The following is a 22,556-nucleotide window of genomic DNA, read 5'->3' as shown; positions in this document are numbered from 1 at the left end:
CCAGAGGGTGCCTTCAAGCCACTCCTATGTTCCCTCACTGTGCCCAGAGCCATCTGCCAAGATAGGATTCACTTTTCTCCGTATATCTTGTTTTCTATTTTTCACCTCTTTCAAAAAAAAAAAAAAGGCTTTGGTAATCTAGCCCAAGGATTACTGTGTCTGAAATATACATAGGTTCTAGTAAACAACATCCTCAGCTTGAGTGGGCTAAACCGAGGAAGGCGGCACAGTCAGTTAAAGCAGACTCTGACTCTTCAGAGGGTCTGGGATGACCTCAGGTGGGGGCAGATCTGCCAGCAGCTGCTTTTTTTTTAAATTTTTTCTTTTTGTGAGACAGAGTCTCATTCTATCACCTTGGGTAGAGTGCCATGGCATCAGCCTAGGTCACAGTAACCTCAAACTTCTGGGCTCAAGGAATCCTTTGACGTGAGCCTCCCAAGTAGCTGAGACTACAGATGCTCCCCATGACCTCAAGGAAGTTTTTTTCTAGCTCTTGCTCAGGCTAGTCTCAAACTCCTGAACTCAAGTGATCCTTCTTGGTCTCCCAGAGTACTAGGATTATAGGGGTGAACCTCTGCAGCTAGCCCTAGCAGCTGTGTTTCTAGCACTGGTGTCCTGTTGGGGACCCTGGGAAAGAGGGTGCCCTCCTTGAATAAGTTATGTCAGTGTTCAGGCTGAGAGATAACTGCAGGAGAAAATCCTCCCCTTCCTATCAGTGGGCATGGCCCCTGCGCCATGGTGCTATGGACTCAAGTGCTGGCAAGCACAGCCAGACCTACAGAAGTCAGTTTTATTATGTTCACCCTTCTTAGAGGACTGTTGGCAAATCTATCCACAGGATTCTGTTATTGACATAAGTAATCACTTGGAAAACATAAATTTGGAGGCTGCAACTCAGTGAAACAATAAAGTGCTTTGGTTGAGAGTAGCTGTTACTCTCTTAACTGGTTGTTTCTCATTTCATCTGAAGCACCACAATTGACATTATGAAAGAGAATAAGATTTACCGGGAGTAAAAACTGTAAAAGCTTGTTTCTACTAAAAAGCCTGCATTTCTAAAGGTACTTTTCTATTGGTTTCCATGTCTTCACATTACTAAATTTTAATGCACAGTGGAGTAAGAATAGTTTATGATGGGGGTGGGGTAGGGTGGAGTAGAAAACACAAAGAAGTGGGGAGGTCCATAAATATTTCTCAAGGGCGCCACTGGTGAAGGTGTATTTGTGTGTGTGGGTGGGGGTGGTTACAGCAAAAAGATCAAGCCCCATGCTGAATCCAGATATGTGTCCAGATGAGCTGAGACATGGATTGGCTTCTAGAAGAGTTCACATATCAACCTAAGAGTTTATTCTGAGTCCACATGCTTGATAAATGCTATAACACACTTGCATCTTCCATGGCCTTAATCCACCTGTTAAACAGAAGAGAGAGAACATTAGGTGTCTTGGCTCTGCTGCTGACTCTCATCACAGAACCTGTAAGTGATTCCTCTTAGCTTAAAGTCAAGGATGACATCATATTCATATTTTTTTCAAGCATTATTTTCATATTTAGCAAAAGGCCTGGAACACAGTGCATAAGTTTACTGAATCCTAACAGTCTAAAAATCCTTGCAACAGGGAATGGGTAGTTTCACAGTTCTGCTATGGCCCAAGGGGACTTGATGGGACAGGAAGAACAGGACAGAAGTCAAAGTCCTGGTGACAACTTGATTCTTTTTGACAGAGAGGAAATAAGGTATAGGACTAGTTATTTTGGTACCTCTGAGCTGAGTTGGTATCCTCTGCTTTGAAGCTATAAAATAGGGTTTTCTTGTGGTAAAGGTGGAAAGTAGGTCCTACTTCGCTGCTGCCCTCTTCCTTTTCTGGTGCAATGGTGAAACCTAGCAGAGGCATACTCTCCATGGCCACTTTGTCCTGTAGAGGACAGAAGGAAAAACTGATGTTAAACCTTGGTGCATAGTCACTTATCGTTGTGTCCAGTCTAAGATGCATGAGGAGCATAACTGCAGGCTAACCACACATACACTGTCCACCCCTGCTTCCTGTCAGGGCCAGCCTGGGGAATGAAGGAAACTCACTATTTTGGTGACAGCCTGTTGGGGACCAGGCATTTCTACTTTCATTATCTTGTGTAATCTTCTTTAACAGTCTTAGAAGGCACCAGCATTCTAAGAGGATGCCACAGCTCGAAGAAGTTAACTCCCCAGGATGATACAGCCAGTAAGGAGCAGATCCGGACTTTGGACTCATGACCACCTGCTAACCCTGTATCTTTCACACTGACTTGATTAGCCAAAGACATCCGTTTTCTAGAGTTACTTCCGAGCACACATTCTGTCCTCATTCCTCCAAACCCTCACGTGTAGCACCTCAATACAGAGAAATTGTGCAGTCTGTGCTATAAAGTTGCTAACAATTTGGTAAGATACAACAAGAAAACATAGATGGATCTTAAAAGCAAAGTGCTCAGTAGAAAAAGATTTTTTTCTTTTTTGAGACAGAGTCTTACTTTGTTGCCCTTGGTAGAGTGCTGTGGCATCAAAGCTCACGACTACCTCAAACTTTTGGGCTTAAGCGATTCTCTTGCCTCAGCCTCCCAGGTAGCTGGAACTATAGGCACCTGCCACAACGCCTGGCTATATTTTAGAAACGGGGTCACCCTCTTGCTCAGGCAATCCATTTATCTTGGCTTCCCAAGTGCTGGGATTATAGGCATGAGCCACCGTGCCTGGCAAGAGATTTTTATATACAGATAAAAACATATATATTTTTGAGACAGGGTCTCATTCTATTGCCCAGGCTAAAGTATAGTGGTGCGATTGTAGTTCACGCTAACCTCAAATTCCTGGGCTCAAGCAATCCTGCCTCAGCCCACAAGTAGCTGGAACTATAGGCATGTGCCACCACACCTGCCTAATTTGCTTATTTTATGTAAACATGGGGTGTTCTTGCTATGTTGCCTAGGATGGTCTCAAATTCCTACCCTCAAGCAATCCTCTTGCCTCAGCCTCCCAAAGTGCTGGGATTGCAGGCATGAGCCATTGAGCCTGGACTAGATTAAAATAATTTTACATAGATGTGTTTATGTAAAATGCACAAATTTATATAAGATAAAAATACTTGGTCATTAACAAAAAAGGCTTTGTAAAAACATACAGAGATACAATTAAGCATATCAGAATGGTGATGGGAGGAAGAGGGGGAAGAGTACGGTTTATGTACAAAAGGGACTCAAATCAGGCATGAGGACACATGCCTATAGTCTCAGGTACTCAGGAAGTTGAGGTGGGAGGATGAACTGAGCCCAGGGTTTCAAGTCTAGTCTGGGAAACATAGAAACATACAAACAAAAAACTCCTAAAAACCTAAAACTTTCCAAAAAAAAAAAATTAAAAGGGAGTCAATTGTCAAAGATTGCTAGATCAGAACAAGCTTCTGACAAAATCCAACATCCATTCATGATAAAAAAATGTTAGCAAACCAGGAGTAGAAGGGAATGTCCTTACTCTAACAAAAGGTATCTCTAAAATATCTATAGCTAACATCATACTTATTAGTGAAAAACTGAATACTTTTTCTATAAAATTGAGAGTAAGACAGGAGGGTGTCCACTCTCACCAATTTAATTCAACATTGTTCTGGAGGTCTTGGCCATTGTGTTAAAGTAAGAAAAAGAAATAAAAGACAAAGATCAGAAAGGAAGAGTAAACTGTATTTGCTTACAAAAAACATGTTTGATTACAAAACAACTACCAGCCTAAAACAGCAAGATCACAGGACAGTCAATTTTTATATGTATATAGTAGCAGTAAACAACTAGAAAATAACCTCCATTCAAAATAGCATAAAAAAAAAATACCTGAGAATAACATTAACAGGAGTGTAAGACCACCACACTATAAAACATACAAAACATTAAAAGAGAAATTAAGAGACTAAATAATGAAGATTTATGCCATGTTGATGGATTGAAAGATTCAATATTTTAAGATGCCAGTTCTCCCCAAATTGATATATAGATTCAATACTTTTTGTCATAGAAATTGATAAATTTATATGAAAACAAAAGCTTTTGGCATCTCTGGCTGGTGGGATCAGCCCAGAAACATCCCTTTGGGGACACAGGGAGTCAACAAGAGACTTCTGGACCCTATGAGGAGGATAAAAACAGTGGAGAACTGGCAGGTGGTTGCATGTGTTTGTTCAGTCTAATCCCACTGGCAGTTGTAAGTACAGCAACAGTGTGATTGCAAACTGGAAAGGCCTTACCTGTGAGCTGTTTTGTTTTTTTGGACTTGACACTCAGTTGAACTACCTTGTGAGAACTTGGGCAAGAGTGCGGAGGACTTTACGTGTCTAAGGCCTAAGGCCGCAGACTGAGCCGCTGAGTGGGACAGTACTAATAGTGTTCGGCAGTGGGCCTCAAGGAGCCATTGTGGGAGAACTGCCCCAGCAAGCTCCACCCTCATGGTCGCAGAGCAAGGATCAGAGTGGGAGACCTTGGGCCAGTAATCTAGTGACTGAGCAGCCTAAAGACAGGGACTGAGATGCCTTACAGCCTTGGCCCTCAGAGGCATAGAGTGAGACCAGTTTTGGCACACTGGGTAAGTGACAGCCACTTCAGGATTGATCCCAGTGACAAGTGCTTTCCTGGAAACCTGATTAGCCAAGGTTAGCAATTTGAAGTGCCTTTTAAGCAGGTTGAGGAGAGATTTAGGCTCTCCACCCCATGGGGTTGAGAAATCAGCAGAGGCCTCCAGTCTCCATCTTGTATAGCCATATGAGCATTGTGATTAACATCTCATACCTCAGAAGATCACCTGTTGCCCAGACAATATTCAGCAAGATATATATACTGCTTTTTTTTGTTTGTTTGTTTTTGGCTGGGGCTGGGTTTGAACCTGCCACCTCCAGTATATGGGGCCGGCGCCCTACTCCTTTGAGCCACAGGTGCTGCCCAGGTTTTTTGTTTTTTTTTCATTTCATCATTTTCCCTCTAGATTTTTCTTTTTTTTTTTTTCCCCTTCATTTTTCTAGTTTAAATATAATTTTCCATTGTTGCCTTCTTTAACAATTAGAATTTCATTTTTGCCAGTGTTTCTACCCCTATTATTCAGTTTCCCCCCCAATTTTATCCTGTAAAGTTTTCTGTTAGCTTGTTTTGGTTTGATTTATAGCATTTTTGTCTTTCCTCTCTACTTGGTGGAGGTGGGGTACTGTGTCTGAACAGGCTGGCAAAGAGCTGTTGACCTCAAGGGAACCACCCAACTCGGCACCCCCAGAGGTTGGGGGTTTTTAAGGTTGGGTCAAAGTACCCTACTATACACCTGTATTGCTCCTGTCTTCCTCTTTCTGTGCCTCTCTTCTTTTTGTCAATATTCTCTTTTACTCACCCCCTCTCCTTTCTCTATTTTTTCCTTTTTCCCTTCTTGCTCTTCAATCTTCTCATCCTTCTGGTCCTGTACCAAAAGGACTCATTGAAACCCTAGTCCATAGGCATGGTAAAGAGCAAGAGGAAGTGAAAGGAAAATTAGGGCAAGGAAAGAGAGAAAAGAAAACACTCATAAGGAAGAATCAGCAGAAAAATCCTGGCAACATGAAAAACCAGTTCAGTGCAAACCTCCCCCTCCCAAGGGACGTGAGGTAGCTACTGCAGAGGATTCCACCTATAAAGAAATGTTAGAAATGACAGAAGGGAATTTAGAATACAGATGATGAAAACAATGGAGGAAATGATGGAAACACTGAAGGAAACTGCTGATAAAGTGGAAAATAACGAAAAGTAAATCCAAAAACAGAATCAAATAAGAGATAAACAATACAAAGAATATAGCAGAGTTGAAGGAACTGAAGCAGTCAATTAGGGAACTTAAAGATGCAATAGAAAGTATCAACAACAGATCAGACAATACAGAAGAAGGAATCTCAGAGGTACAGGACAATGCTCTTGAGATAACTCAGATAGTTAAAGAGGTAAAAAAGAAGAGAGAGAAAGCAGAACGCTCACTGACAGAATTGTGGGACTTTATGAGGCGTTCAAACATACAAGTTATAGGTATCCCAGAAGAGGAAAAAGAATGCCCCAGGGGAATGGAAGCCATACTAGAGAATATTACAAATGAAAATTTCCCAAATATCACCAAAGATTCTGACACACTTGTTTCAGAGGGATGGACCCCAAGTTACTTCAACTCTAACAGAGCTTCTCCAAGACACATTGTGATGAACCTGTCCAAAGTCAAGGCAAAAGAAAAGATTCTGTCAACTGACCTACAGGGGCAAATCCATCAGGGTGCCTGCAGACTTCTCTAATGAAACTTCAAGCAAGAAGACAATGGTCATCTACCTTTAATCTACATAAACAGAACAATTTTCTAGCCCAGAATTCTATATCCTACTAAGTTAAGCTTTAAAATTGACAGAGAAATCAAATCATTTGCTGATATACAAACATTGAGGAAATTTGCCACAAGACCAGCTCTACAGGAAATACTTCAACCTGTTCTACACACTGACCATCAACAATGGATCAACAGCAAAGTAAGAACTCAGCAAGAACAGAACCTAACCCCCACAATGATGCAAAAGATAAAACTAAGCAATGAACTCTCACCAAATAAGATGAATAGAACATTACCATACTTATCAATTATCGCAATAAATGTTAATGGCTTGAATTCCCCACTGAAGAGGCATTGATTGGCTGACCGGATTAAAAAACACAAGCCATCTATTTGCTGTCTGCAGGAAACACATCTAGCTTCAAAAGACAAATTAAAACTCTGAGTTAAGGGTTGGAAGACAATTTTTCAGGCAAACGGAATTCAGAAGAAAAGAGGAGTTACAATCTTAATTTCAGATGCATGTGGATTTAAAGCAACTAAAGTCAGAAAAGACAGAGATGGTCACTTTATATTGGTCAAGGGAAAAATGCAACAAAAAGACATTTCAATTCTAAATTTATGCACCCAACTTAAATGCCCCCAGATTCTTGAAACAGACCTTACTCAGTCTCAGCAATATGATATCCTGTAACACCATAATAGGGGACTTTAACACACCTCCTACAGAGCTGGACAGATCCTCTAAACAGAAATTTAAAAAACTTATAAGGGACTTAAACGAGACCCTAGAACAACTGTGCTTGATAGACGCATATAGAACACTCCATGCCAAAGATAAAGAATATACATTCTTCTCATGGCCCCATGGAACATTCTCCAAAATTGATCATATACTAGGACACAAAACAAACCTCAACAGAATCAAGAGAATTGAAATTTTACCTTGTAACATCTCAGACCACAGGCACTAAAGGTGGGAACTCAACTCCAACAAAAATGTTCAACCCCACACAAAGGCATGGAAATTAAGCAACCTTCTGTTGAATGACAGTTGAAATAAAAAGAGAAATTAACTTCCTTGAGCATAACAACAATGAAGACACAAGCTACCAAAACCTGTGGGATACTGCAAAAGCAGTTCTGAGAGGAAACGTTATTGCTTTAGATGCCTACATTTGAAAAACAGAATGAGAGCACATCAGTAAATTCACAAGCCATCTTATGAAATGGAAAAAGAACAATCTAAGCCTAAACCCAGCAGAAGAAAAGAAATATCCAAAATTAATGATTCATTGATCAGAGATCAATGAAATTGAAAGCAAAAGAATCATTCAGAAAATTAATGAAACGAGGAGTTGGTTTTTTGAAAAAATAAATAAAATAGATAAACCTTTGGCCAGACTAACTAGAAATAGAAAAGTAAAATCTCTAGTAACCTCAATCAGAAATGATAAAGGGGAAATAACAACTGATGCCCACAGGGATACAAGAGATCATCTCTAAATACTACCAGAAACTCTATGCCCAGAAATTTAACAATGTGAAGGAAATGGATCAATATTTGGAATCACACCCTTGCCCTAGACTTAGCCTAGAAGAAATAGAGCTCCTGAACATACCAATTTCAAGCACTGAGATAAAAAAAACTACACCCCCCCCAAAAAAATGCCCTGGTCCAGATGGCTTCACACCAGAATTCTATCAAATGTTCAAAGAAGAGCTTATTCCTATATTGCAGAAATTATTCCAAAAAATTGAAATGAAGGACTCTTCCCCAACATGTTCTAAAAAACAAACATCACCCTGATACCCAAACCAGGAAAAGACCTAACTAAAAAGGAGAACTTCAGACCAATTTCACTAATGAATATAGATGCAAAAATTCTCAACAAAAGCCTAGCAATAGATACAGCTTATCATCAAAAAAGTCATACATCATGATCAAATAGGTTTCATCCCAGGGATGCAAGGCTGGTTTAATATATGCAAGTCCATAAACGTTATTCACCATATCAACAGAAGCAAAAACAAAGAACATATGGTCCTGTCAATAGATGCAGAAAAAGCATTCAATAAAATCCAGCACCCTTTTCTAATTAGAACACTGAAGAGTTAGGCATAGGTGGCTTAATTCTTACACTGATTGAAGCTATCTATGACAAACCCACAGCTAATTATCTTACTGAATGGAGTTAAACTGAAAGCTTTTCCACTTAGAACTGGAACCAGACAAGGTTGTTATCTGTCGCCATTACTATTCAACATAGTGCTGGAAGTTCTAGTCAATACAGTTAGGCAAGACAAGGAAATAAAGGGCATCCAAATGGGAGCAGAGGAGGTTAAACTCTCCCTCTTTGCTGACGATATGATCTTATACTTAGAGAACCCCAAAGACTCAACCACAAGACTCCTGAAAGTCATCAAAAAATACAGTAATGTCTCAGGATATAAAATCAATGTCCACAAGTCAGTAGTAGCCTTTGTATATGCCAATAACAGTCAAGATGAGAGGCTAATTAAGGACACAACTCCCTTCACCATAGCTTCAAAGAAAATGAAATACCTAGGAATATATCTAACAAAAGAGGGGAAAGACGTCTATAAAGAAAATTATGAAATCCTAAGAAAGGAAATGTCTAAACTTCCCAAAGCATTCTATAGATTCAATGCCATCCCTATTAAAATACCAACATTGTACTTTCAAGACTTGGAAAAAATGATTCAGCATTTTTCTTTCTTTCTTTTTTTTTTTTTGACTGGGGCCGGGTTTGAACTTGCCACCTCCAGTATATGGCGCCGGTGCCCTACTCCTTGAGCCACAGGCACCACTCTTTTTTTTTTTTTGATTCTGCATTTTATATGGAACTAGTAAAAACCCTGTATAGCTAAGGCAGTTCTTACTAATAAAAACAAGGCTGGGGCATCACCATACCAGACTTTAGGCTGTACTACAAAGCCACTGTGGCCAAGACAGCATGGTACTGGCACAAAAATAGAGACATAGACATTTGAAATTGCATAGAGAACCAGGAAATGAAACTAACATCTTACAAACACTTAATCTTTAATAAATCAAACAAGAAAACACACTGGGGGAAAGACTCCCTATTCAATAAATGGTGCTGGGAGAACTGGATAGCCACATGTAAAAGACTGAAACTGGACCCACACCTTTCTCCACTCACAAAAATTGATTCAAGATAGGTAAAGGACTTAAATTTAAGGCATGAGACAATAAAAATCCTCAAAGAAAGCATAGGAAAAACACCGGAAGATCTTGGCCTGGGGAAAGACTTCATGAAGAAGACTGCTGTGGCAACTGCAACAACAATAAAAATAAGCAAATGGGACTTAATTAAACTGAAAAGCTTCTGTATAGCTAAGGAGACAACAACCAAAGCAAATAGACTATGTAAACAATGGGAAAGGATATTTGCATATTTTGAATCAGACAAAAAGCTTGATTACTAGGATCTATAGAGAACTCAAATTAATCCACATGAAAAAAGCCAACAATCCCATATATCAATGGACAAGACACATGAATAGAACCTCCTCTAAATAAGATAAACAGCTAACAAACATGAAAAAATGCTCATCATCCCTAATTATTAAAGAAATGTAAATCAAAACCACCCTGAGATACTATCTATCCCCAGCGAGAATGGCCCACATCACAAAACTCTAGATGCTGGCATGGATGTAGAGAGAAGGGAACACTTTTACACTGCTGATGAGACTGCAAACTAATACAACCTTTTTGGAAGGAAGTATGGAGAATCCTCTAAGAACTCAAGCTAGACCTCCGATTTGATCCTGCAATCCCATTACTGGGCATCTACCCAGAGGGGAAAAAATCCTTTTATCATAAGGACACTTGCACTAGACTCTTGATTGTGGCTCAATTTACAATTGCCAAAATGTGGAAACAGCCTAAATGCCCACCAACTCAGGAATGGATTAACAAGCTATGGTATATGTATACCATAGAATACTATTCAGCCATTAAAAAAATGGAGATTGTACAGCCTTTGTATTAACGTGGATGGAAGTGGAACACATTATTCTTAGTAAAGCATCACAGGAATGGAGAAGCATGAATCTTATGTTCTCAATTTTGATATGAGGATGATTAATGACAATAACATGGTGGGGGAGGGGAGAGTAGCGAGAGAAAGAAAGGAGGGCTGGCTGGGGGAAAGGAAGAGCAGAGAGTGGGAAGGAGGGAGAGGGGTGGGGTCTTGGTGTGTGCCACACCTTTTGGGGGCAAGACAAGATTGTAAGAGGGACTTTACCTAACAAATGCATCAGTGTAACCTTGTTTCTTGCAACCTCAATGAATCCCCAACAATAAAAAAAATAAAGAAAAAAAAACACAAATGATTTGACTGCCTAAAACAATCTTAGAAGAGAACAAAGTTGGAAGATTTACACAGCATGACTTCAAAATTCACTATAAAGTTATAGTAATGAAGGCAATTTGGTATTGGCATAGGGGCTGGTAAATGTATCAATGATACAGAATAGAAAGCCCCCAAATTGACCTACCCTTACTCAATATTTGATATTTAACAAAGACACCAAAAGAATCCATTAGGGAAGTCTTTTCAACAAATGGCTCAAGAACAACTGGATATCTACATGGAAAAAAACATGAACCTCAACCCTTACCTCGTACCATAAAGATTAATTTGAGATACAACTAAATGTAAAAGCTAAAAACATTAACATTTTCAGAAAATTCTATAACTTTGATTATAGCTTTGTTGCCTGCAGTAGACTAAAGTTTCTTAGGATACAGAAAGCAACAACCATAAAAGAAAACCTTGATGAATTAGACTCTGTCCAAGTGATAGACTTGTGTTCATCAAAAGATTCATTCAGCTGTTCACTATGAAAATGAACAGGCAAGCCACAGACCGGGAGAAAATATTTGTAAAACAGTTATCTGACAAAGACTGGTATTTAGGATATATAAAGAACTCCTATAACTCAGTAACAAAAATACAAGACCTACTTTATAAATGGGCAAGAGATCTGAATAGACATATCTCAAAGAGAAGTACACGAAAAATATCATGTGTTTATTATCATTAGTTACAAGGGAAATATAAATGAAAACCACATTGAGATACTACTGCACTCCACCAGAATGGCTATAATTTAAAAAACTGACAATACCAAGTGTTGCCAAAGATGTGGAACAACCAGAACTGATTCACATACACTGCTGTGGGGAGTGTAAAATGGTATACCACTTTGGGAAAAAGTCTGGCAATTTCTCACGAACTAAATATACACCTTCCTTATAATCCAGCATTCTAATCCTAAGTATTTGCCCAAGTGAAATAAAAACTTACATCCACATAAAAATCTATTCACAAATGTTTAAATGGCTTTACTCCTAATTACCAAAAGTTTAGATTAGAAACAATCCAAATGTCCTTCAGCTGGTGAATGGATAAACAAAACTGGTATATTCATAACATGGAACACCATAAAAAAGAATGAACTATTGCTCTTTGCAACAACATGAGTGAACCTCTTAAAAACATAATTAGTAGGGCAGCGCTTGTGGCTCTGTGGGTAGGGTGCCGGCCCCATATACCGAGGGTGGCAGGTTTGAACCCGGCCCCAGCCAAACTGCAACAAAAAATAGCTGGGCGTTCTGGAAGGTGCCTGTAGTCCCAGCTATGTGGGAGGCTGAGACAGAATCGCCTAAGCCCAAGAGCTGGAGGTTGTGGTGAGCTGTGACACCATGGCACTCTACTGAGGGCGACAAAGTGAGACTCTGTCTCAAAAAAAAAAAAAAAAGCTAAACATAATTAGTAGAAGTCACACGATTCCATGTATATCATGGGGATGAAGAGGCAAGACTAAGGTGGTAAAAACTCAGGACACTGTATGTTGCCCCTGGGGAGGGGGTGAGGGAGGCAATTTATAAGTGTATGAGTTCAACAAAATGCAAATAATAAAGAGTTTTGCACTTCATTATATGTAAATTGTGCCTCAGAAGAAAAGATACAAATATCGAACTCTTTGGGAAAGTATTTTGAAAAGCATCAAAAAGTACAATGGATAAAGGGAAGTCCATTAAAATCTTAATTGTATAAATTTAGTTAATAGCCATAATTACGGTTTACTGTAAAATTCTTACATTTTAAGTTTTGAAAATTTTTTTTTTTTTGAGACAGAGCCTCAAGCTGTCCCCCTGGGTAGAGTGCCGTGGCATTACAGCTCACAGCAACCTCCAACTCCTGGGCTCAAGCGAGTCTCCTGCCTCCGCCTCCCAAGTAGCTGGGACCACAGGCGCCCGCCACAACGCCCGGCTATTTTTTGGTTGCAGCCGTCATTGTTGTTTGGCGGGTCCAGGCTGGGGATTCGAACCCGCCACCTTAGGTGTACGTGGCTGGCGCCTTAGCCGGTTGAGCTATAGGCGCCGAGCCAAGTTTTGAAAATTTTTATAGTAACTATAATTTAATAATAAAATGTTGGAAAAAAAACTAAAACAATGTATGTTTCCGATAGTCACTTTCTCCCAGGACTGCTACTGAATAGCAAGTTGCATCAGCTCTGAGCCACCTCAGGGGTCCTTGGCTGCTGGTATCTACTTCATTGAAACCCTTTCTGTGGTGAGATTTGAAAGCTTTGTCCCACCAATGGAATAGGTTTATTGAGAAACTATAATTTTCTCTCTCTAGAAGAAACTGCTTCGTAGCCATACTTAAATCTATCTTTAGGAATCCTTTATTAAAAGGACTTGTTCTGTAAAATCTGGATTCAGTCAGAAAGATCCAGAAGGTCACACGTGGCCCCAAGGGTCTCCCACCCCATTTGTGTTCTGTGCGGTAAGTTCTGCCTGCTGCTTCCGGAGGAAGGGGCTGTGCTCAGGCCAAAGTGGGGCTCCCTGTCTTAGAGCCTCACAACATGCCTCGGGCTAGTAGACTCTGAGAGTCCTGCTGACTCAGGGCTCCCGTAACCTCAGTCCTCACAGACTTAAGTGTCCTGTAGAAGGTCTGCTTAGGATGAAGCTGCTCTGAGCAGAAGGGTATTATATTGCATTTCTGGAAAAATAAAAATTCCCCAGAGTGCAGTAAAGGATCCTTTTGGGGAGGGCACAGTTCACACAGTGCCAAGTCACTCAGACCCACAAAGGGTCCCATGTCTGCATGCTTCCCCTGTGGCCTTTGTGATTCCTGAGGACAGAGCACATCACAACCTTCACAGCTGCAGGTCTTAAAGAGGGAAGTTTTATGCCCAAAGATGAAAGTGTTTTCTGCACATCTGTAGTCAGGGGAAGAATTTCAGCCCCACAGGACATGCACATCCCAGTAGTGCAAAGTACCCACCCTCAGCAGCTGGTCAGAACGCACTTAAGACCCATTTTCACAGTGGTTTTGGCCTGTGGAAGCCACCAGATGGTGGGCCTGGAGCTGGAAGTCTTTCTCATTATCCACCAGATTCAGCTTGGGTCAGGGCCAGACAACCCCCTGCTTCACAACCACAGCCCCCACATCTGTCTACTCCAGAAGGAACCTTGATTTCTGAGGCTCACATACCTAAATAAAGTAGTATGTTCTATAAAAATATATATTTCAGGGCTGGGCCCAGTGGCTCATCCCTGTATTCCTAACATACTGGGAGGCTGAGGCAGGAGGATCACTTGAGCTCAGGACCTCAAGACCAGCCTGAACAAGAATGAGACCTTGTCTCCACTAAAAATAGAAAAATTAGCTGGGTATGGTAGGCATCTGTAGTCCTATCTACTCAGGAGGCTGAGGCAGGAGGATCTGACTCAATGGCATTCTAACCTGGGGCAATAGAGTAAGACTCTGTCTCAAAAAAACAAACATATATACACATATCTATATGCATGTACATATAGATATGTGTATATACATATAGGGTGGCCATGAAGTTTGTGTGCAGTTTAAAATAGTTTAACATGGGGTGGCGCCTGTGGCTCAAAAGGGTAGGGTGCCAGCCCCATAGGCTGGAGGTGGTGGATTCAAACACAGCCCTGGCCAAAAATACAAAATAGTTTAACATAGTAAAATGCACACCAACTTTATGTCCACTCTGTATAAATTTCATTTTTATTAGAGGAGTTACCAGAGTTTTACCAATAAAAGAAATAGACAGACAGAAAGGGAGGAGCTTTTTCCGTATGTTGAATTTTCTCCCAAGCAACCAAAGTGGACAGTAGAAAGGAGTCTTTTGTGGTGTGCCAGGCTTGTCCTAGATACTAGGCCTGTGACACTTAAACATTTTGTTGCACAGGTCACATGCCAGACCTTCTCATCTCCACAAAGAAGCAGTAAATTCCTTAGATTTGCTTATCCACAGCAACACTCATCACATGGCCTTGCTCAATAAAGACTTGGCTGCCACAAGAACTGATCCCAACATCCATGACTCACACAGCCCTGCAGGTAACAAGATGTGCACAACCCAGGGAGGCATTCTGAGGGCCTTCCAGGAGAGGGAGGAAGTGTGAAATGCAACTACCTCGCTGGCCATGTAGGTGTAGAGGACTTTGCCTTTGATGACAAACCAGAGTTTCTTCCAGTACCGCCTGCCCTTCTTACACCGGCTGAGATAGCCACTGATGACGGAGCCCTCTCCAGAGGCAGCCACCTGGCAGGAGGGAAGCATCAGGTCAGGGCATCAGGTGGTTGGTTCAAACAGAGCCAAAGTGACACTGTAAACCAACCACCTGGCAGACTACTTATACTGCTTGGAAATCTGATACTTGGATGAGTCTCGGGATTCACCTAGTACCAAAGTCAGCAAAATAGAACTTCATGGTTTGAGATACAGGAGTCACTGAATGAACCCAGGAGACACGCCAGTCATTACCACAGTAATAGGATTGTCAGACGGACTTGGAGTAAAACCAAACCTGGGGTCTAAGTCTCAATTTCCTTATTAGCAAAAGAGGACCTAATGATATTAAGGCAGGTACCTGGCAGGTACAGGGCACAACCCACAGTAGATGCTTTGTTAATATTACTGTGATCTTGAATGGCCAGGTTTAGAAATAATTTTGTCTGGATTTCTCATTTTACAGATAGGGAAAAAGAGGCCCAGAGGAATGGAGGATCAGTGAAGGTCATAACCCTGCTTAGCTGAAGAGAGGGTAAAAACTTAAGTCTCTCAGAAATACGCTTGAGTTGAGTGCATTTCAATTTCAGGAAAGGCTGTCCTGATATTAAAACCTACCCAAGACCCCGGACACTGGATATTGGTTTCTCTTGCCACCATCGACCCTGCTGGACCATTTCCGCAGAGTGAGAAAGGCTCAGTGGCAGAAATTCTGCAGACTATCAGAGCAGCAGGTCTTAGCGCTGAGTCAGGGTCCCAGGGGAACAGGCTAGGGTGGAAGGAAACTTGACACTCAGTGAATACAGTCTGTGCTGGTAATAAAAAGGTTGTCACTTTTAGCAAAAATCACCAAGGGACTGTCTGAGGCAGACCCAGGTGGCACCAGGATCAGAGCAGCCTGATCCTAGAAGTGGTTCTCAAATGCTGCACCGTGGAGCAGTCAGCTTCTATGAACTTGACTCGCTCAGACCACCACTAAAAGGACTAATTAAACAAGTGATGGCACAGGTGAGCTTTATGCCTATGAGCAAATATGAAATAATCTCTAAGATAAATTAACTGGAAAAAAACATACAGAAGATTGAGTATGTTATCTTTGGGGTAAAATAGGATCTATGAATGCACATCTGTATTATGTGTATGCATGACCATTTCTGGAAGGATCCATACGCAACTTGAAGGTGGTGGGACTGACAGATGCTGGGGAAGGTGGGAAACCCACTTTTCATCACATGTGCTCTTCGGTGTCTGTGTTACTTCTAAGACTCTTATTTGTGGCTCGGCGCCTGTGGCTCAGGTGGCTAAGGCGCCAGCCACATACACCTAAGGTGGCGGGTTCGAATCCCCAGCCCGGGCCTGCCAAACAACAATGATGGCTGCAACCAAAAAATGGCCGGGCATTGTGGCGGGCGCCTGTGGTCCCAGCTACTTGGGAGGCTGAGGCAGGAGACTCGCTTGAGCCCAGGAGTTGGAGGTTGCTGTGAGTGTGATGCCACGGCACTCTACCCAGGGGGATAGCTTGAGGCTCTATCTCAAAAAAAAAAAAAAAAAGACTCTTATTTGCAAAAAGGATAAATTAATGAATAGGGACTGCGCTCATTTTAAATGCCATTCCTCTGCTTTCTGCAATCCTTGCTACCTGCTACTTGATAATATTCATGGAACAATTTAGAAACAGTTGATCATACTTCTTTGGACAACTTAAAGTATATTCATGGGCATATACTATTCTGAGATTGTGATGAGAAAAAATATATATACAATCTATTCCTATTTGCAGGATGGAACTGAGTTTAGCCAATGTTGAGGTTTCCTGCAGAATCTCATGTCCTCCAGGCGGTCACCACCTAAGCCTGTTTGGGATCCAGAACCGTGAGACAATGGGGCCTCTTAGAGGCCTGAGGCAGGAGAACTACCCCAGGAAGTGGCTCCTTTAGGTGGCAGAGCCCCAGTGACCTGTGCAGCCCCCCTGGGTACTAGGCACAGGCTGGGGGCAGGAGAAAAAGAGAAGAGGAGGGGAGAGGTAGAGGGAAGGATGGGAAAGACGTCTCATAGCATCATCTACAAACATCTCGGGCCTGCCCTCTGCCACCATGCAAGTGTTTCCTCAGCCACACCCAGGAGAGAGACTTGTTCCTAAGGGCTGGCAAGGAGTTTTGGCGGTGAGTCTGACCTCACAGCCAGGAGTGCTCTGTCTGGGGGGGGAAGAGACCAGTCAGGCTGGGCTGGGGATGCGTCTAACCCTTCCTGCTGAGAACTGTGAACCTTCTAATCTCCTGGCTCCCACTCAGGCAGTCCAGTCCGTCTTACCTCAGACAAGGCGGAAGGGACTTTCTTCTGCTTCTTGAAGGTTGAGGGGTTGATGCTGTGGAAGACGGAGGAGAAGGCACTGCCCGAGAAGCGGGGTGCAGATAGGGGGAAGCTCATGCTCACAGGCCGCTCTGTAACCAAGAGACGCGTGGGGAGGGAGGTGAGAACTGCTGTGGCCAGGAATGTAACTGCTCTGAGACACTGATTCCTATAAAATCCCTCCTGGATGTGAGGCAGCCTTACCATGGGGGTTAAGTGGGACCACAAAGAGGGGTACACTCCCTCCTGCTTATACAGGACTATGGGGATGGGGCTATCTAACCTGATGACTCAGTGTGGCCCCGTGGTGGAGGGGAGCGCTCTCGTTTCAGGCCCCAGATACGCCTGCTCTTCTTCGTGCCTGACCCTTCAGCTCCATAGGGGCAAAGCCTGTCCCTTCAGCTCTGAGTCTTGCAGCCTCCTGAGGCTCCTGTGTCAGAGGGTCCTCACTCCTTCCCCAGCCCCCAACACCTCTGCTGTCAGTCTCATACCCTTGGTTCCCAAATGGTGCCACAGAAGACAGGCCTCCAGGACACCTGAGGGCCTCTATAGTAAAGAACCCACAAGTACCCCTGCCTACTCTCTCCCATTCACAGGGACACTGACTCTTAAACTGCCCAGAACCCTTGTGGGAGCACCAATAACTCTTCCACAGAACCAGCATTTTGGAAAATGATGCCTGGTGTGAGTGGGAACTTCCGTTTCCTCAAGGCATGCTTTTGTTTTGAGCCTCCCTCCATGGAGTAACTCCCTCCCGGGGAAAGTGGTTTCAGCCATGAACCACAGAGAAGCCACCAGAAAGAAAGTGTGAATGGCCCCAGGTTACCTCTCATCAGGCCAGGGACGGCCCCGCCCCTCTTCCTCAGCTCTCCGAAGCAGCCATCGCAGACCTTGGCCATGCGGTCCTTGAGGTACTTCAGTGGGTACTTGTTTCTCGAACAGTTCCGGCACACGATCTGCGGGCCCAGGCGGGACACGTGTCTGTGTGCTTCTCACCCTCCCAGTGCATGCAAGGAAGAGCCGTGTCCCCTGCTCCGGGGAGCCCCACACTTTGATTGTGGGACTGTGCCATGCCCCCTGCTTTCCCAGTGCAGCCTGTGTTGTGTCTCTGAGCAAGTGGCTGCCTATTTTCCTGCTAAGTCTATGCCCTTAACCACCGCACCATACTTTTTTCTCTAAGAATGGTAACCACATATATCACAATTTTCTACTGAAAACCTGGTGTGTAGCAGAATGGGCCTGGAACTTGGAGCCTAGGTTTGAGGGTATCAGTAAATTGTGTGAACACACCCCACTTTGGGTCTGAGGCTCAGTAGCTTCTGCATGCCCCAAAGCCCTGGCTGGACAGAAATGCACCCTTCCCCTTCCCCACCCTTATGCACACACTCACCCCACACCAGGCGACTCACCTTGCCACAGGCATGGCAGTGATGGCGCCTCAGGGTGAGGGAAAAGTCGCAGCCGCAGTTCATGCACATCATGACGTGTGTGACTGGCACCAGGGTAGGGGGCCTCTCTCCCAGGCTAACCCCCAGTCTCTCCCGTATCTGGAGCAATGGAATGGGCTGAGCAGTGGGGCAGGAGACCAGCCCTATGTGGGCCTGGCAGCCCCAGCCCTGCTTCTCTGAACGGGGATATGTGTAGGGTGGGGTAGATTCTAACTCTTAAAATCTCTGCATCCTCCACCAAGGATCCTCCAAAGATCTAACCTTGGGTTGGAGACACAGCCAGACTGTGAGGTTGTGGCGAGGGTGCTGTGCTCCTGGAATGCCCAGAGGCTGCCCTGACTGGGGTGGGTGGGAGGATGGCAGGTAAGGGGGACCCAATACCCCAAGGACATAAGCCATACACCACCCTCTTGGGTGTAAGTGACCATAGTGGTGGCCGCTCAGGGAAACCCAAGGCTCTAAGGCAGGTGTCAGGGTGGCCCTGCCCTCCCACTCACCTCCACGCTGTGGTGGAATGCAGCCAGTGCCTGGGCCTTGTAGTCCTCAGGGAGGGCTCTGCTCAGACAGCCATACCACTCATCTCTCTCCGCACAGGAGCTGCGGCATGGGCTGGAGTAAGCAGAGGCGCGCGCACACGCACACGCACACATGCACACACACACACACGTACCTGCAACTGCCTCCCAACCTCAATCTCAGTGTGGGTGAAATGCTTGCCCAGCAGATAACCACGGGCATGTTAGTTGTCCTCTGGGCCTCCCCTGACTCCCAGAGCTGCTGTGGGGATGAAATGAGATGTGGGAAGTGGACCCCCTGTGTCAATGACAAAGCACCTTGCATTAGCAAGGGCCATTAGGAAGGCCTAGAGGGTCCCATACTCCAGGAGGGGCACAATGGCAAGGAACATAGGCTGGTTCCTTCAGGGGGCAGGGGTGGAAGGAACCCAACTGTTTTCCCACAGAACTTCTCACTCACTCAGGGTGCCTGAGTGGAGAGAGCTGTGCCTGGGTGTGGGATGCTCCGAAGGCCAGCAGCTGGGTGGAAATTCTCAGAGTGCCCACCAGGTGTCAGGCTTCCCACGCACATGAGTGTGTGCTGGCCCCAGGAAAGGGGGAGAAGGGAGCAGTTTGGACCAGGAGGGTGGGGGTAGAGGCTGACCAGCGTGATGGGGAACTGAATGCCATGCCCCTCAAAGAAAAGTAAGGAACCACACCTACGGTGCATCTTACAAGGGTACATGTGAAATTTACTAAATGTAGAATATGTCTTAACACAATAACTAAGAAAATGCCACGAAGGCTATGCTAACCAGTTTGATGAAAATATTTCAAATTGTATATAAAACCAGCACTTTGTACCCCATGATCGCATTAATGTACATAGCTATGATTTAATTTTTAAAAAAAAAGGAAGAAAAGAAAGAGTTCTTCTGGCCCCTGGGAGCTTCCATGTGAAGGAAGGATCTAGCAGGAGGGTGACTAGCCTGTCAGTAATGGTGGCTCCTCAAAGCCACCGGCCAGAAGCCAGTATCCCTGCCCGGGGAGATGGGCAGCCCCACCTAAAGGCCCAAAAGTGGCCTGTCACCACCCTCATGTCACAGCTGGGCAAACGGAAGCGATGCCCCTGGCCTCATTCTGCTCCTGATTTTATCCAGCAGAGAGGAGAGGCCATAGAGGTCCATCCAGGCATCACCTTCTCCAGGAAGCCTTCTCTCACCCCCTAGGGGAGTAATCATGCCTTTGAATTTCCAAGGCTTCTTCTACTGCCCTAGGCTTGAACCCCACTTCTGCCTGCCATGGCTGTGAGCCCCTTTCCAGGCCTCAACTCCCTGTGCATGGAAGGAGCTGTAAGCCCTGCCTCCAAGGTGGGTGATGAGGACTCCCTGGGACCTGGCAAGGAGTCAACGTCTGTCACTGCTGTCATGACCACCATTAATGACTACAGCAGTCACCATTCTGCGTTAGAACCAGTCTATAACTCTCCCACCCTTATAAAGTAGGAACTTCAAGGGCTAAATAATCTGTGCCCTCAGCTTACAACCTGGCACTTTTAATGAGCAAATTAACATGAATCCAGTGTGTGTACACCCCACTCATACCCCGAAGCACCCCTCCAAGTGTAGGACAAAAGACAGGTCCAACTGCCATCCCAGGGTCACACACTGGCTAAGAATCACAGGAACCCTCCTCCACTCCCACTTGTGCCTATCTCTGGCCCAAGAGCCACCCTTCCTGGTTTCTGAGTCCCCGTAAGTGAGCTTGTGGTCCTCTTGCTCTGAAACGGGAAGGAGCATGCCCTTTAAAACCATGGCCTAAGTCAGCCATGAGGATCCTCAGGTAACCCAAGAGCTTAGAGAAAATGCAGACATTTCTGACAGAAAGGCCACATCCTCTGCTGTGGCTGAATGTCTGTGCCCTACACACCCCTATTCATATGTTGAAACCTCATTCCCAATGTGATGGTATTAGAAGGGGAGGCCTTTGGGGTGTGATTAGATCATGAGGCTGGAACCTTCCTCAATGAGATTAGTGCCCTTCTGAGAAAGGCCCCAGCACCTTGCAGACCATATGCGATCACAGTGAGAAGGGATCATCGATGAACCAGGACACTGAATGTGCTGTCACCTTGCTCATGGACATCCCAGCCTCCAGAATGAGAAATTTCTGTTGTTTGCAACCCACCATTTTGTGATATTTTTGTTATAGCAGCCTTGAGTGGACCACAACATCCCCCATACAGAGAAAGATAAATGATGAATGTTCACTCATTATTTTTTCTCACCTCAGACATCAAAATGTTAAGGCAGACCACTTTATGAACTGCGGGGCATAGTATGTTTTTTACTTGACTTTTTTTGTATTGTTATAAAGATACCATCATCTAGAAGATTTTTTAAAACGTGAGATATTTTAATTGTTATATTTAAGCAGTGGAGTTTAGAAACCCCTGAAGTTACATATAACATTTTATATGAGTATGTGCATTTTTCTAGGGAAGAGAAGCCATAGGTTTTTATTCTTAATCCCCAAATGGTTACGAAACACTAACGGAAAATAAAGGCCTTTGATCCCATAGGACACTAAAATAAAAAAGACACAGCCAGCTTCTATTTATTCCAGACGCTCCTACCCTCATGTTTCTGCTAAGTTTACCTCCCTCCCACCTCCCGGTACCTTGCAGACAGCATCAGGCAGGACTCGGAAGTCTCGATCTTCAGGGCATAGGGCACTTTCTCCATCACAGGGCGGCTGACCTAGAAAACCAACAGCAGCCCCCCTTCAGGATAGGACAAGCACAGACCAGCCTCTCCCGGTGGCAGAGGGACAAAGGCGCCAGTTCCACCCTTAGCTGTTCCCTTAGCCTCACTTTCCTCGTCTGTAGAGGACAAACATTTATGTGTTGCAGGTGCTATGAGAGGGGCCAGCTGCTGGCTCCATTGTCCTTGGCCACTCATCCAGCCCTAGGAAGGACTCAGAGCGTCAGGCCCAGAGGCCAGCCTGGTTACCTGCTGAGTGCACCACTGTGCTGGGTAAGCACATGCCCAGTGACCATGATGTCCCACCGCCTTCTCCAACAGGTCCTCAGTAGAGAAGGCGCTTCCTTCTTCCCCTTCCCTGTGCTCAGGAGCCGACAGGATCAAGAGAGACCCTACAATGCCTCTGACAGCTCTGGCCACCCCCACCTCTGCCCTTGGAAATGACAACCACCTACCTGCTCTGGTGGTCCACCTCAGTGTTCTCCTCTCTGCCCCCAGCCCTAAGATGTACCATTATTAACTTTCTTTTTTTTTTAACTTTTTTTTTTTTTTT

At 44.1% G+C, this 22,556-nt stretch overlaps 1 protein-coding gene across 1 annotated transcript in view; it reads right to left on the bottom strand.

Moving 5' to 3' along the window:
* Nucleotides 1-1,075: 1,075 nt before the first annotated feature.
* FGD5 (FYVE, RhoGEF and PH domain containing 5) overlaps nt 1,076-22,556 on the bottom strand; it is a 136,466-nt gene continuing 114,985 nt past the window's right edge. Inside the window, exons 13-20 of the mRNA XM_003796218.3 lie at nt 21,921-22,000; nt 19,245-19,344; nt 18,709-18,846; nt 18,126-18,255; nt 17,261-17,391; nt 14,855-14,983; nt 1,762-1,916; nt 1,076-1,411 (exon numbers count right to left, since the gene is read on the bottom strand). Of these exons, the coding sequence (XP_003796266.1) occupies nt 1,375-1,411; nt 1,762-1,916; nt 14,855-14,983; nt 17,261-17,391; nt 18,126-18,255; nt 18,709-18,846; nt 19,245-19,344; nt 21,921-22,000 (900 nt within the window). The 3' untranslated portion in view covers nt 1,076-1,374. The remainder of the gene's footprint in view (nt 1,412-1,761; nt 1,917-14,854; nt 14,984-17,260; nt 17,392-18,125; nt 18,256-18,708; nt 18,847-19,244; nt 19,345-21,920; nt 22,001-22,556) is intronic.

The sequence above is a fragment of the Otolemur garnettii genome, unplaced genomic scaffold (genome assembly GCF_000181295.1).
Source record: "Otolemur garnettii isolate 467f Iridium unplaced genomic scaffold, OtoGar3 scaffold00101, whole genome shotgun sequence".
Classification (NCBI taxonomy): Eukaryota; Metazoa; Chordata; class Mammalia; order Primates; family Galagidae; genus Otolemur; species Otolemur garnettii.
Note: the sequence above shows the minus strand (reverse complement) of the source record. Positions and strands in the feature narration are given on the sequence as shown.